This window comes from Molossus molossus, unplaced genomic scaffold, assembly GCF_014108415.1.
Source record: "Molossus molossus isolate mMolMol1 unplaced genomic scaffold, mMolMol1.p scaffold_m16_p_8, whole genome shotgun sequence".
Taxonomy (NCBI): domain Eukaryota; kingdom Metazoa; phylum Chordata; class Mammalia; order Chiroptera; family Molossidae; genus Molossus; species Molossus molossus.
Genome location: NW_023425402.1, coordinates 33,579,184 through 33,594,490, shown reverse-complemented (window position 1 = coordinate 33,594,490; position 15,307 = coordinate 33,579,184). Strand labels below are relative to the sequence as shown.

General features: G+C 39.3%; 1 protein-coding gene across 2 annotated transcripts in view; it reads right to left on the bottom strand.

Annotated features, from left to right (window-relative positions):
* ADGRB3 (adhesion G protein-coupled receptor B3) overlaps positions 1-11,110 on the bottom strand; it is a 689,955-nt gene extending 678,845 nt beyond the window's left edge. The window contains exons 1-3 of one of the 2 annotated variants that reach the window (XM_036248276.1): positions 10,390-11,110; positions 8,840-9,007; positions 6,948-7,719 (exon numbers count right to left, since the gene is read on the bottom strand). In XM_036248276.1, the coding sequence (XP_036104169.1) occupies positions 6,948-7,704 (757 nt within the window). In that variant the 5' untranslated portion in view covers positions 7,705-7,719; positions 8,840-9,007; positions 10,390-11,110. The remainder of the gene's footprint in view (positions 1-6,947; positions 7,720-8,839; positions 9,008-10,389) is intronic. The other variant, XM_036248277.1, reaches the window with a different exon arrangement.
* Between the last annotated feature and the right edge of the window lie 4,197 nt (positions 11,111-15,307).

Sequence of the window (15,307 nt, the reverse complement as noted above, 5' to 3'; positions counted from 1 at the left end):
GATATATAGCTAGGTTATTCTTTGCAAGTGAACAAAATTCCAAAATGACCATTGAAAAATCAGTGAACATAGAGCATTTGGCATTTTATGAAGCCTTACAGACAGCATTTTGTAATTTTGTTTTTAAAATTAATTTAAGAATCTTCAAATGAGTACTAACAAACATTTTTTTTTTTTTTGCTCGTTTTCTTTTCTATATCTGAATAGGTAAGGCTTTGGGGGAATCTTGGGGCTGGCTGGTCTGTAAAAACTGATCACAAGTCAGTAAAAAAGCCCCCAAAAGGCCTACGTTTTTTCAAATACTTTAACATAGACTAGCATTTCAAGATGATTCCTTTTTAAAACAGATATCAAAACATGACAGTTTTGCATAATTCAGCAAAGAGTAAAATACTTGGAAACTGTTTAATTTAAATGGCTTTGCAGGCTCTCAGCAATGATATCCAAAGGACAGCGTCCCAGGCCGAGGATGACTCACATACCACTAGCTCGATCTATTTGATGTATTAGTCATGCCTCCATCAGCACAAATGGATTGAGATGCTATGCGTTCTTTCTCTGATACAAAATAGACATACATTCAAATGCTTAATGATCCTTTGTTAAATGCCCCTAAATTTTCCTAAACAACTTCAAATAATTAAATGACAACCTACTTCATTACTTATTATTGATTCTCTATAATTTATAGTGAGGAGATAAAAAAGAGGTTTCAAAAACTGAATCAAGGACCTAATAGAACTTGGACTAAGTGTTTTACATGTGCAATCTCATTTAACACAACACACTATTACAGTAGATGAATGATGAGTCAAGCTTAGTAAAGCTCAGTCACTTGTCAACGATATTACGAGGAGGCTGAGTCACTTTGGAGACCCATGTATATCTTACACCAAAACAGAATTTTCATTTCAATGAAGTGACACCCTTAGAAAAACTAAATACCTCTCTAATTTTATTTAATTAATTGAATCGGGGGAACATTTCCACAGGGTTGAAGGAACCAAGATATTCCAAGCTATTAATTTTATTGTTTTTTTCCATACATGATGTCATGTCCTGTTCTCACCTATACCCTGAGAAATGAGCATTACTAACCTGGTTTGAGTAAAGAAAATAAGTTATACAGAATAACACAGTTGTGATATGGAAGGGCAGATTCAAACTCAGCTCTCTCTGGTTAGGATCTTAAAACCCAGCAAATCACATTTTGAAAAAGCAAGAAAAGTTTACTTTATGTTATTGTTAATCCTCATCCAAGGATATTTTTTCCATGGATTTTTATAGAGTGTAAGGGAGTAAAGGAGGGGCAGAGAGACAGAGAAACATCGATGTGAAAGAGACACATCAATTGGTTGTCCCTCACACGGATCTCAACCAGGGCTGGGGATGGAACCTGGAACCCAGGTACACGCCCTTGACCAGAAATCAAATCTGCAACCCAATGCTCTAACCACTGGGCACATCGGACAGAGCAGAAAAGTTTATTTGTGAATGAACACTGATTTCGGATCCAAGGGCCAGATGACTATTACAGGTAATGTACACCAGACTTATTCTAAAGAATACTATATTTTATAAAAGTGTTCCATGAACAATAGAATTGTTCCAATTAGGAAATGAACTAAATAAAGTAACACATGAAGCTTGATATAAAGTAAAGTAAATTTCTCATCTCAATTTTGGGAGAAACTTATCTGCAGTACGTTTATCTATAGCTATCATAAAAACCCACTGAAACATACATATTGGCACATGTGTGCATGCATGGCACTCATACATACACATGCAAATTTTCATGTTAATATTTTGATTTAGTGTCTACAAAAGATATGGTGCCTTAATGGAGTTTCATGTCATTAAATGATACATATATGAGCTGCATCCTAAATTGACACAATTCTGAAATGGCAAAAGTAAAAATGCTGGCATTACTTGACCAGGCCTACAATTTCAGTAGCATTCTATCATCACTATATTTGTAGGTCACAAGCCCGAGTGCCTAACAGAGGTGCCAAACATGACATGCCGACACTCTTCCTCTCTCTTAGAAAGAGTTTGTATATGTTTGCCTTCAAACTGTGGAAGAGAGGATTTGGAAATATATTACTCTAGAAGTAATGCCAGAGCCAGAGGAGAGAAATGTAGACAGAAAAGAAGACAGTGAAATAAATAGAAATTGGCAAAAAAATTTTACCACCTTTTTTTATAGACAGCCATGTATAGGAACTTATATTTATTATTAATCTCTTAAAATAAATATATATGAAATTAAGATGATTTCTCAATAGCTCCACCCTTCTTGTTGTTTTTAAATGTTATTAAAGAATACCTGTGATTGGGAGCTGGTATGAAGAACACATTAATGGAATTGGAAATAAGATAAATGATAGCCATATTCCCCTCAAAAAGAAAGTAAAAAGTGGCTGCTTTTCCAAAATGATGCATTTTGATTCTTTCAATTGCAATCAATTTATTATCTTTCCTACTGAGATCTTTGTTTTGTTCATTTAATATTAATTTTACCCAATATTTACTAAAGCTCTGTTGAGATTGTTCTAGACAATTCGAAGATCCAGTCTGTTTTTTGTTGTGTGTTTTTTTTTTTTTTTTTAATTTCTTTTTCTTCATTTATTTGTAGAGAGAAGAAGGGAGAGGGAGAGAGAGAGAGAAACTTCGATGAGAGAGACCATTGATTGGCTGCCTCCTGCATGCCTCCCACTAGGGATCAGGCCCACAACCTGAGCATGTACCCTGACTAGGAATCGAACTGGTGACCTCTTGGTGCATGGGTCAACACTCAACCACTGAGCTACACCAGCCGGATAAAGACCCAGTCTTTATACATGAAGGATTCCCAAGTTAGTAGAAGGAGATGAAAATATAAATGAAAAACAGACTGCAGTATGCTAAATGCTACAACAACAGCACAGTATGTGCAAAGGGTTATGGGATCCAGCTAAGGGGAAACAGATTCAGTATAACGTTCCGCATTCTGATGAAGAGTGTGGGACCGTGGCAGTCATTTACCAAAGAAGCAAGATCAAAGGAAGGAAAAGAGGAAGATGAAAAAGTGGCTGAAACAGTAATGAGGGCAAAAAGAAAAAGGTAGAAAGAAATAGGAACACTGAAAGGGGTAGACATACAAATCGCTCTAGATGACAAACGTGTGCCTAATACTGCAAACACGCACACACAGACATGGCCTAGACTTTACACAGGCACAGAGTGAGACTTCCCTTGGGTGACAGAATATCAAGGATTAGCAGAAGCAGAGTGGAAAAACAAATGAGTGTGTGTGTTCAGATTTCCTGGAATCTATACAGGGATCCCAATTTCCATTCACATAAGTGGCGCCATTGATGTAAGTAGGAAACAAAGGTTCCATTAAGGCTTATTATGTGATTTAAATACCCTAGTGTAGAATCTTCCTGCCAAAACTGTTTTAATTACTTATTTTAAGGAAAGTAGTAAGAAATAAGATCTTATAATCACCTTTTATGTTTTTGCTATACAGTCCAGAATCCCTTTTGGTAAAAGAGTCCTAGAAAACATAGTCAAGCCCTTGGGAATAAATGCCAATCTCTCCCGAAGCTTACATCTGAAAACTAGATAAACAGCACTGAGTTTCTTAAAAATAAAAAAAGTTATACACATTATATCTAGTGTCTTTAAATAACTCCCTGAAAAAAGACATCATACATTTTAAAAGGCTTCATTTTGCTGATGTACTTGATTTTCAGAATTTCACATAAAAATTGGGAAATGACAACTTAGTTTCTCTAATCACATGCTACCTTCCAATATATCAAATGTGATCTTCAATAAGAAAATGTTTAAATGTACTAAAATTTAACACTTTAATGGAGCATCAGTTTCAATAATTTACTTTTATAAACATATTCCAGACAACATTTGTAATTGTTGGTGTTGTCCTGTAAACAGTGATAGTTTTCTTGTTGTTTTTTGGCTATGAAATTCTTCTCTACATGAATGTATTATTAACTAACATTTTAGTAAAAATACTATCTCAAAATTAACATGTCATTTCTAGGAGCCAACAGTTTTCTCAAATACTAACTAAACATGATTTTATAATTCTGATACATTCAAAATATTCAACATTTGGTATACCTTTGCCATCACCTTCAGCATCATACAAAACAATCCAAATCTGCCTTCAAAATTTTTGTCACTTCTATGATGTAATAAATGTGGAAAATATTTCTACTTAAGGCTTTCTGAGTCAGGACTTATTCCAGTGAATAAAATGGGAGTCATAAACTGTGGAAAATATTCTTATATTTATTCCCTTGATATCATACAGGACAATCTGATTATTTTTCCATAGAAATCATGAATATAAAATATGAATGGAATCTTTTAAATCTCATTTTAAAAGCTGGGTTTACATGTTACTATGGAAAGACATTTTGGAATATGAGATATGAGTAGCAATTATTAACTTTAAGCCATGTGATTATCATTGTGTGGTAGTTTATTTGAAATGATAAGTAATTATCTTATAAAATTTTATATATCATTTACAGCAAATATTTAAAATTTAATATATTTGCATAATTGACTAAATTAAGAATATGCAGATTTTCACATTTCTTTCAAACAGATGCAGGATAACCAGAAAGGTTTCCTTTAAATGAGGTAAGGAATGCTACATCTATTTTATAAGAGTTACTTACAAATGCATCATCTACAATTATGTCATCATGAATTACTTATCCTTACCTTTCTGACTCAGAATAACTAACCAATTCAAGAGCACAAATTTAGAATACAGTCTGTGCAACTTTACAGATACAGCATATATTCTTCCCCTATTAAATGAGCTTTTCCTAGTTCTGTTCTATTACCATGTGAACAATTTTAATAGAATCATCTATTTTTCTAATCCTCCCTCATGTTGCCAGCTAATTAGCCAAAAGTTATAAACATTCACCCATATGATTTATACATCTAATATCTAAAATCACTCTTTTAGTCATTTACAAAACAAGTGGTTATCCAGTTCAACTTCTATAAATCCCAGCAGTCTTCACCCATATCTCATGACCATGACCAGCAAAATCTTTGAAAATCATGCTTAATGTGCCAACAACAACTTTGTATTTGTCACTTGCTACCATTCACAGACAGAGGGCTGTGGAAATGGGTTCCCCTTTCCACTGTCATCAGCTGTCAGTTTGATGGAAGAATTCTACTCACTGAAGAAAGAAATTTGCTAAATTTTATTAAAATTTTAATTTAAAAAAAGTAAGCAAAAACTAGTTTCTGATGTTGTCTTATTAGCCAGCTTGTAACTGTAACATCACATTTTCTGTGTGTACTGTAGCTTCTTATTCTAGGGGACACTAATTAGTTTTAAATGGTGTTAAATACCATCCCTGCCGTTGCAAGGGCTTCTCTGGGATTTTTACTACAAAAAAAGAACTTCTGTAATTTAAAACCACTTTGTTTTCTTCAGTCACAGCTGTTAGTGAAACACTGACCTGTAGAAATCTTAAAGGTTTTCACCCCTCTCTCATTGCCATTAGTCTGCATTTATCTTCTGACATCTTTCCCCCTGTACCATTGCTCTCCCATAATTCCCATCCCCCAAATTGCTTTCAGCAGAGAGAAGTTAGCTAGTTAAGCCCTTTTCTCCTCTCTCCTCTCCCCCTCCCCGCCCCCACCCCCTCCCCTTACAAAGCCTTGGCTACCCTTAAATAAAATTCTCCAACAACGTGTCAATTTTATATTGGCCACAAAGACAACTTCTGTTGGGGGAGGGTAAGGAAAGAGGGACTGGAGCTTGGCTGTCCCTTTCCACAGACAGGGATCTTTGTGGAGATCTGAAAACATTTCCTGCATAAAAAATCAACACACTCTCTTTTTGCAGGGTTGGGGAGCAAGAATGAATCTGTATTAGCCGTGTCCCCGAAAGAATGGAACACATCCATTAACCATCCAAACAGAAAACTAATTTTCTCAAAATATGTCAGCTTCCTTGCATTATTAAACATAATCCACAATCTCAAATCCTCTGGTAGCTCCCACACTGGGGACTGGGTAAAAGCTATAAATCACTCCTGTACTTTCTCTTCCTCCGCATTTCCGTTGCACTGTTTTTTCTAGCTCATCACAGACGAGCTCCCTCCTCTTGTATATCAACGGGGGACCAAGAAGAGCAAAAATCACGCAAGAGGGATATCAGGTCTTAGAGGATCAGCCAGAGTTTTAATTCTGCCCTCCTCCCCTGCCCATACGTGGCTTCACAGCCCGGGGACCCCAGAGTTGGCTCTTCCAGAGGGGTTCCCTTGACCCAGGCCAGAAAGAGCGAGCACGCGGGATTTATTGTGCGAAGCATCTTAACATTCCGGATGTGTGGGGGCGAGGGGCACCCTTGTCACATGTATCAGCAAGTCATCTGGTCCAAACAGGTTATTGACTTTGTGTCACTTTTTAGTCCTGCAGCCCCAAGCCTGCAAGGGGGTCATGGGTGAGAAGGTGGGATAGAGAGAGGAAAGGAGAGAGGAAGTGAAAAGGATTTTTACAGGGCTGGAGCATAAGAGAGACGGCTACACATCTACTTCACAGGTGTCGTGGGTGAGTCTGTGTGTGCAGGTTTCCCCGAGGAGCTGCAGCCTAACCCTCCTCACGAATCTCCAGCGCAAGCTGTCTCCACGTATTTGCATCTTTTCTCATGGATATTCTACCCACACTTCCGGGACAGGTTGCTGAGAACTGTCCCATCCTCACTGCCCCGTTTCTAAAATGTTGAAACCTAAGACTAGCCTAAGAGACCTTTCTCAGTCAAGACCACACATCAAGTGAATCCAAAGATGATAGAGTTAAATGAGCAACACTTAAGCCCACGTATTGAAACAGCACGTTTTAACTCCATCCCCGACACCGCCCCCTCCAATCCCCCCTCTCTGCTGGACACTTACCTTCTTTGGGTGGTCGCTTGGCCTCCCTGGTAAGATTGCAGACCTGGGTGGTTTGCAGCTCCTGGGTCAGGCAGCCCTCGGTCTGCTCATTCAGGGGTAACACCACGTTATTTAACAAAACCAGCGACTGGTCGTCGATTCCCCACTCTCCCAAATGCTGAGGGCAGGTGCATTTTGTATACATGATCCCACATGCTTCTGTTCTCCCATTTTCCGATTTTAAGCAGCTCTCCAACCAAGTGCATAATACATGGCAACCAAACTGGCTTGGGCTCACCTTGTTCAATACCAAAAACTCAAAAAAAGATTTCTGGTCGTCTTCCCCTTTTTTCTGTAATCCTGGGAAGTCGGTTGGAAATACGCGACGGATTTGAATAAAATTTTTATCATATTGTAGAAAAACGAAAGCATTCTTGGAATTGCAGAGTTGCATTATAGAATGATTCTTTCTTAAAAGATCCTTTATTTTTTCATGAGAAAAATGATCAAACTGATAAGCCAGGAGGGAAAAGTTAGAGCAGCTAAGGTCCTTTTTGGAGAATTTCAGGTAAATGCTATATTTGGTTGGATCTGGATTTTCCAGCGTCCAAGTGCAGTTTGTAAAGTTTTTGGGAAACATTTCACTTACAGAATACGATCCATAAATGACTCCCTTCACCAAAGTTGAACACCAGAAGTCTTGGGCAGCATTAAATCCAAACATAACCAGGAGATAGGTGGAAAATATATAAATCAGCAGGTTACGAACAGCCTTCATCCTATGTCATTTGGCCTGTAAAAATGGCAATGAAAGTAAAATGCAAGTAGGAGTCTACGTGCATTGCAAAAAGAAACTCCTCCAATATTACAGCCAGCTGTTTTCAAGATTTCAGTTTTTAAAAAAAGAAGAAAAAGAAAAAAAATACCCTTTTTAAAAGAAGGACAGGTAATTTTTATTTTATAAAGCCAGGAAATTATCTGTTGCTGTGTGAACAGCGCCCTCAAGTGGTCATTCACAATGCCCAAATTCTCTCCATTTAATTTAAAAATATTTGATAGATTAATAGAAATGCCCTAATTTATCTACCAAGATTTACTCCAAGTGCATTATCATTCTATTGAAAAAAAAGATAAAAACATGAGTTTTTAAATATTATAGCCTAAATGTTAATTTTTGAAATATTTTTAAGCAACCTATACAACCTTCTCTCTCCCTCAGTTTTCTGCCTGCTGTAAACATCATTACACAAAAATCTAATCTGATAATCTGGGAACAGCTGTCATCACATTTATTTTCTCTTAAATTTGAAAGTAATTATGATAAATGAGAGCCACAAGTTTAAAAACACAGATAATAATTTGTTGCAGATGAATCATATTCTCCTAAATGTCCCTGTGTGTCTTTGCAGGGGCCACACTGGGAAATGATGAGAAATTCCCGTGCAAAAACACCAGTATCCATGTGGATTAATAGAATTTTAAAGACATCACCTGAGAAAGGGCATAGGTGGGTACATACACAGGGAAGACTTGTTGTTCGACATCACCACTGAGAACCAGAATTTAAGGCAGTCATTGCAATGTGGCATGCCCTCTTGGGATACATAAAGTGGATCACTGTATTAGTATCTGTATCAAAAGGTGATCAGTGGAAAAAAAAAAAAAAAGCCAGAACCACAATAATTGAGCTGGCTTCAGTCTTTTATTTATTTTTTTAATTAGGGCTATTTTATCTAGAGTTATCTACTGTAATTTAAGATTTACACATGGAAGATAAAAGACATTGGAATTTTCTTTCCTAGCAGATTTTAATTATAGAATTGCTCCCTTTCCAATAACAGCTCCAAAGCTCCTCTTTCTATATTTTTTAAAACTTGGCCTTGCATAACAAAGTAATCCTTGATTGTATTTACCTCTGTAAGTTGTTATCCAAAAATAACTTAAATTTTTTTCAGCTTTAACCTTTAAGAAGTTATTTCTTAGAATAAATGACACTGCTTTTTTTTGGTTTAGCCTTTGAGCTGAGAAAAGTGATGCAAGTTAATTTTAAAAGTCTTTCGGCTGCAGTCTCTTCCCCTATTCTGTAAACAGAGACAGACATACAGACATATAGATAGAGTTTTCATGTCTTTGCCTGGGTCCTCTCTAAACCAAAGGATGAAACCCTCTTCCTTCCCATTGCATAACACACACCATTGTATGCACACAAAATACAGTGACCAAAGTCCCTGAAGACAGATCTGCCTTGTCTAGATCATAATTCAAATTATATGTCTTGATGTAGGTAAAAACAGCCCCAACTTTAAATCTCTACATAGTAGCAGTTAAAAATAACATCAGAACTGCTGGGACTATCAAAACAGTGTTCTGTGTTTCAAGCATACAGCTCAATGAATAATGTATTTTCTTCTTGAGAAAATAAAGCCAATGAGCATTTAAAGGTTAACAAAATAGAGAAAGTTGTAGGACATTCTGGAAATAATTTCCTCCTTTATTGCTGTAGCACTTTGCAGGCAATGCAGGTCTGCGCAGTGTTCTTCAGGATAGAGTGTAGGCGTTGAGAGCCAGTGTGACAATAAGTGTCTAAATTAGGAATTCCAGCCATGAAAGGGGCTTCATTTTATAACCGGTAACTCAAAAAAGAGGTCGTATTTTTTTTCCTAATGAAACCCAGTACTTTTGCTTCCATTTATTTGGCAGTGCATGTCTGCATTGCTGTGCTCATCAAGGATTAGCAAGAGTGAGGAAATCGCTCTGATTTCACTCTCAAGCCTGCTCAAGAGAATCTCCCCATTATAATATTCTTTATTTTAACCACTAAGCCTGGGTTTCCAAGTCTTGTTTGATTCTAAATAATCAAAACCGATTCACTATACTCTGCTACCCCCCTCCCCCCAATCCCCGACTGCAGAGCCAGTTCAAACAATTGTATTTCCCTCTTCTAAAAAATGAAAGACTGGGGTGGAGGGTGTCTAAGGGCTGGCCACCGAGGTCTCAAGGATGATTATTTATTTATTTATTTATTTCCTGCTGAGAAGCAAATCGGCGTTTAGTTTAGCTATTCTCAAAACTGATTTTCTGGGTGACACTTTAGTTCAGTCGAACATAGACGGCGCCATCACTCCACTGAATTTTTCCCCAGTAGAAGACCCACGGCTTCCCCTTAACTTCCTTTTTAACCTAAAATTTCTCCTCGTAAAATTACCCCCGTCACACACAACCATCAGGTTTTCTAAGACTCCCTGCCTCTTTTGACCCAGCTCACCTCTTGAAAACCAGACTTCTCTAACTTTTCAACTGCGGCGTTTAAGTAAATGCAGACAGTCTGGTTTGCTCACAGCCTCTCTATCTGCAAGCAACAGCCTTTCCTTTCCGTGTCCTCCCTCCGCAAACACCTAGCCGAAAGCTCCTACGTAGCGACCCCTGGCAGAGGGAAGGTGACCCCGGGGACCCCCTTCCTTACCTTCCACTCCGAAAGCTCAGGGAGGCTCTTGCTCTAAGACACCAGCACAGGCACGCGTCCCAGCAACAGTGACGGAGAGACTCCCCTTCGGTCCCAATCACCGTTGCCCATTTTCCCCGGCTCAGCTTCAAAAATCAGTATTTATTTTTTTTAATGCACACATATGAGAAGCAAAAGATGGGGGAGAAAATCAATAAGGAGACGGGTGCGAGAAAAAAACCTCCAGGACCCGGGAGCCTAACGCCGTATCCAACCGAGGGCCGGGGGTGGGGAGAGCCCCGCGAAGATAGACTCTAAGAAAACAAACAATAATAAAAATTAAAAAAAAAAAATGCAAGTGGCTTAAAAGCGAGGATTTGTTTTACCAAATCTATACACTCAACAAATCGATAAGCCAAGATGCAAAGAAAGCGCTGAGACGAGAAGTGACCGGCGGCGGCGGCGGCTGCTAAGGCAGATTTGTTGGGGCGGTGGGTTTATTACAGGAGTATTCGTGGTCGGATCGGAAGGCTCAAGCTTTTGCTTTATCCTCTTTCCGCTTTCCTCCCTCCTCCTCCTCCCCCCCGCCCCGCAGGTACTGATGGACGGACCGCGACTGAGAGGGGGTGGAAAAAATCCTTGGCTGGTGATGTCGGAAAGCTGTTTGAATGCCCAGCGAGGACGGAGGCGCGAGAGGGAGCGAGATAGTAAAGCTCTGTCTCGGGTGTGCGCGCCGGCGCGCGGCTCTGGCTCTCCTCGGGGCGCGCGCCAGGGAGGGGAGCGCGCGCGCGCGCTGGCCTCCCGCGTGCTCGTAGGCGCCCGCGTCCCCGAGCGCCGCGCGCCCCGCGCCCCGCGCCGGCACCGGTGCTGAGCGCCCGGCGGCGGGCCAGAGGCTGGAGGCGCGCAGCGCGGCAGCTGCGCCTTCCGGGAGTTGTGCCTCCCGAATGCACCGGCGGGTGTGTGAGAGCGAAAGCGAGCGGAGCGACAGGGTGGGAGAGGAGGGGGGGCTGGCGGGAGGGGGCTCCGTGGAGCTCCAGCCAGGGCTGCGGTGCGCTTGCACGTCACGGCTACTCAAAACCAAGCACGTCCCGAAAGCGGTGTTTTCTGCGTCTGAGAGGTTTTTCCATCCTCAGTTCCCACCCCTGGGGCTGGCGACGACCTACTGTAAGAGAAACTCACTGGGCGGCAAGGCAAGGGGGGTGCGGAGCACGGGGAGGCGACTCTGAGTGCTGGGAAATAAATACTGGACTTGATCGTCTTTCTCTTTCAGCGCGGACCTGTCGCTGGCGAAGAGCTGTCATTTCAGCACCGCGGTTCAGGCGAATTGATCCTCAACAGAGGAGGGGGCGCATCTCAGCTCCCGAACTGCCGTGTGGTTCCGCGTGGAACAATACTAGTTTTTTTTTCAGCGAGGCTGCAATTAACATCTTATTTGTTCTGGCTAGATACAGGCTTTGTCAGGACCGTGGTGCGGCGACTGAGGTTGGGCATCTTGCATTGCTTTCTGCATGGCAATGGGATCTTGGTTGTGGGGGTCTAAACTTCTGTTTTCTTAATATATCTGATTCTTTTTCAAGTTTCCCTAGTAACAGGTTTGGGGACCGGAGTGGGAAAAAAAACAAGGGAAGGGGTGGGTGGAGAAGCTACGGGATTCTCAATTTAGCAGGAGAAAAGAAAGGTAAATGTCCACCACTCCCCACATTTATTTATTTATTTATTTATTTATTTATTTATTTATTTATTTATGCCCTCCTGGACAGTTAGTTGGCTGACAAGTATTTGATGAAGTAGCTTCAGATACATGCTGAAAAAGGTCATTCGCCTACTGATTATATTTATACTTGTAAACGCAGTTGGTGGTTTGCAAAACAAGTACTAAATGGTGCGGTGATGTGGTGGGAGGACCATAATGGGTAATTCACATCAAGTGTTGGAGTCTTCCTAAGGGTAAGTGGCTTAAGCGGCAGGTGAAGTTGAATAAAACAATTTCCATCTTTTTCTCTCCTTACTTTTCCTGCATTTTTCTTCCTCTTGTTACTCTCCTGGTAACAATTGGATAGCCAAAAACATCATTTAAAAATAAGATTGTAGTGAAAATAGGAAGGTGTCAGTGATCTTTTATTCACTGGACTGGTGTGAAATATTAAAATGGACCTTTTACTTCTTAATACATATTACTAGGGTGACCCTCTTCAAGGCTTTCTCTTCTAGGACAAGTGTTCAGAATAACACCCTGTAAGGGAAACAGTTAATCATTCCCCATCCAGCAGGCTTTAACAGTGTTCCAGGAAAATTCACTGCTGAGAGAGCAGCCTGGGTGACGTTTTGGTTTTGTGTCATTACAATATATTTTTTAATTCATTTGAGGTAGTGTGAAAGGAAAATAAGATGTATGTCCAGGCATAATCCAAAACATTGTGTCTTAAGCAAACACATTTTCTTTTAAAACCAAACATCATTAAGCAATACAAAAGAGAAACAGTTAATTTACTTCAGTCCCCATAGATATTGTAACTATGATATTTGCAAGACATTTTGGTCAGTTCTGTTATTTTCCCAAGAGCAAAGATAAAGAGACGAATGACAGATGTAAAAACAAAAAAAAATGGAGAAAAGGAGAATATTTTGCATGATTTGTACATAAAAAGGAGAGGAAACCATGGGAGGTTAAGATATACTTCTATTTTGCATCTAGTGATTTCTCACATTATCTTTGAACACTGTGATGTTGATGTTTCTTAGTAAAGCTTAAAGTCATGACAGAATGGCATAAGAATCACAGCCTAAAGGGACAATTTAGAAGCCTTAATCCTAAATGGAAAGGAACACTCACTCCCAGGGTCATTTATATTCAAGTAGAATGCAGGGCTGGGTCAGGGAGAAAGCCACCCTAATAAAGCTCTTCACCCTTCACACTGTTTCCCATAACCTTCATAAATTGCAGGCTACTGAGCCTGCCTGATGATGGTCCTGCTGAAGTATATTTATAGCAGCTGATTTGTGGATGATAAATATGCCAAGCAGGACACAGTCTCCAGCAACCCCAGGCTGATCTGACTTCCTCAGGGGGTCATAATCAAGAATCACAATAAGAACCTTATATGGAGAATCTGGTCTCTGGACCCTGACAACAGCACAATCCAAAGGCGAAAATAGGAAGAACCACCCTGATTCATGTCTGCACTATGTTCCACCTGAAAGCACTGCTGACATATTGACCTAACAGCAAAAAAGAGCAGCAATTCACACACTGTAGGCTCTCTGTGTCCTTTCCTTCCTATTGAGCTTGGTCTGTTTTTATCCTCTAATACCATTTTAAATCACCATTTCAAAGGATAATTATCAACCTTCATTGGCCTCTTCACAAGTCCATGTGTGTGTGTCTGTTTTTGTGTCTGTATGTATACAAACACATGTGCACAAATACTTTGCATATACACAAAATCGATACACATATGTGCATATACACACAAATACTGGTATTTAATACACGCTGATGTATTTCAGTTATTACTCAACATATTCAGGGTGTTCCAAAAAATGTATACAGGGTGTCTGTAGATTCGATTGCATTTTGAACATGAAATGCATTTTAATAAACACTGGCTTTATAATTACACTTTTTGTGTATGTGTGTATACATGTTTTCAGGACATCCACTGTTTGTTTAGGAGAATGGTTTCACTGCATTATTTTATGTTTCTCTTCAGTAAAGTATTCTCACCCCAAAACTGCCAGATTAATTGTATAAAGTAATTTTCATTTACGTTTCCTGACCACCTTTCAAAGGACTATTGAGAAACCAGTTTTCTTGCTGTCTCTGCTTGCTGGTCCCTCCACTCGTATATATCTCTGATGTCTTTCTCTGTGTCCTAATTTTTCTTATAAAGACATCAGTCAGATTGGATTGGTGACCTCATTTTAACTTAAATACCTCTTTAAAGACCCTTTTCTACAAAGACAGTCACATTTTGAGATACTGCCATTTAGAGATGCAGCATCTGAATTTAGAGTGGGGGGACAGAATTCAACCCATAACACACCTCAAACATATATAAATATATACCAAATCTAACCAGTTATTTTCCTTTCCACTGCCATCTTTCTTTTCCAAAACTTAAAGGTTTTTTTTTTGCCTAGCCCACTGTTACCTGGTGTCAAATGATTTTTACCTGGTGTCAAATGATTTTTGTTAATTTATCTCCAATCAATTATGCTCAAGGCAAAAAAATAAAAAATGTGTCCTTTTAAAAAACTTTTTTTTTAAAACCATAGTTACTTCCCATGGCACATATAATAAATCCAAACCCTTAATCATGGCCCAGAGTGCCCTACATCATCTGACTACTGTTTCCCTTTCATCCTGAGCCTCACTTTTGCTTCCTTATGATGCCTACACTACATTAATCTTCTTTCCGAGTCTCAAAGAAATCAAACTCTTCCCCTACAGCCTTCCTATAAAAGGAATGATGTCCCTTCTCTCGCTGTTGGGATACTTTATTGACCTCTCTTTTCTCATCCCTCAGGCTTCATCATGAAAACCCTCTCTTCAGAAAAGGTTTTTTATTTTTTAACTACCCCATCTAACGGTGTCTTTCCTTATATTTTCTTTCAAGGTACTCATTTGTCTGTTTTATAGTACTAGTTAATTTTTAATCATTTAATGGTCTTTATCTGTTTTCCTCACAACCCTATAAGCTCCATCATTATCCAGGGTGGGGCAAAAGTAGGTTTACAGTTGTGAGTATGGGAAACATAATTTATTCTTGTATTATTATTGATTATTGTATTATTTTCCATATAAACTGTACACCTACTTATGCCCCACCCTGTATAGTCTTGTCTAACAGAGTGCCAGGCACAGGGTAAGTGCTTAATAGATATTTAGTGAATGAGTCCATAGAAGTTTGTGACATAGTAAATTATATAGGTTGGAATT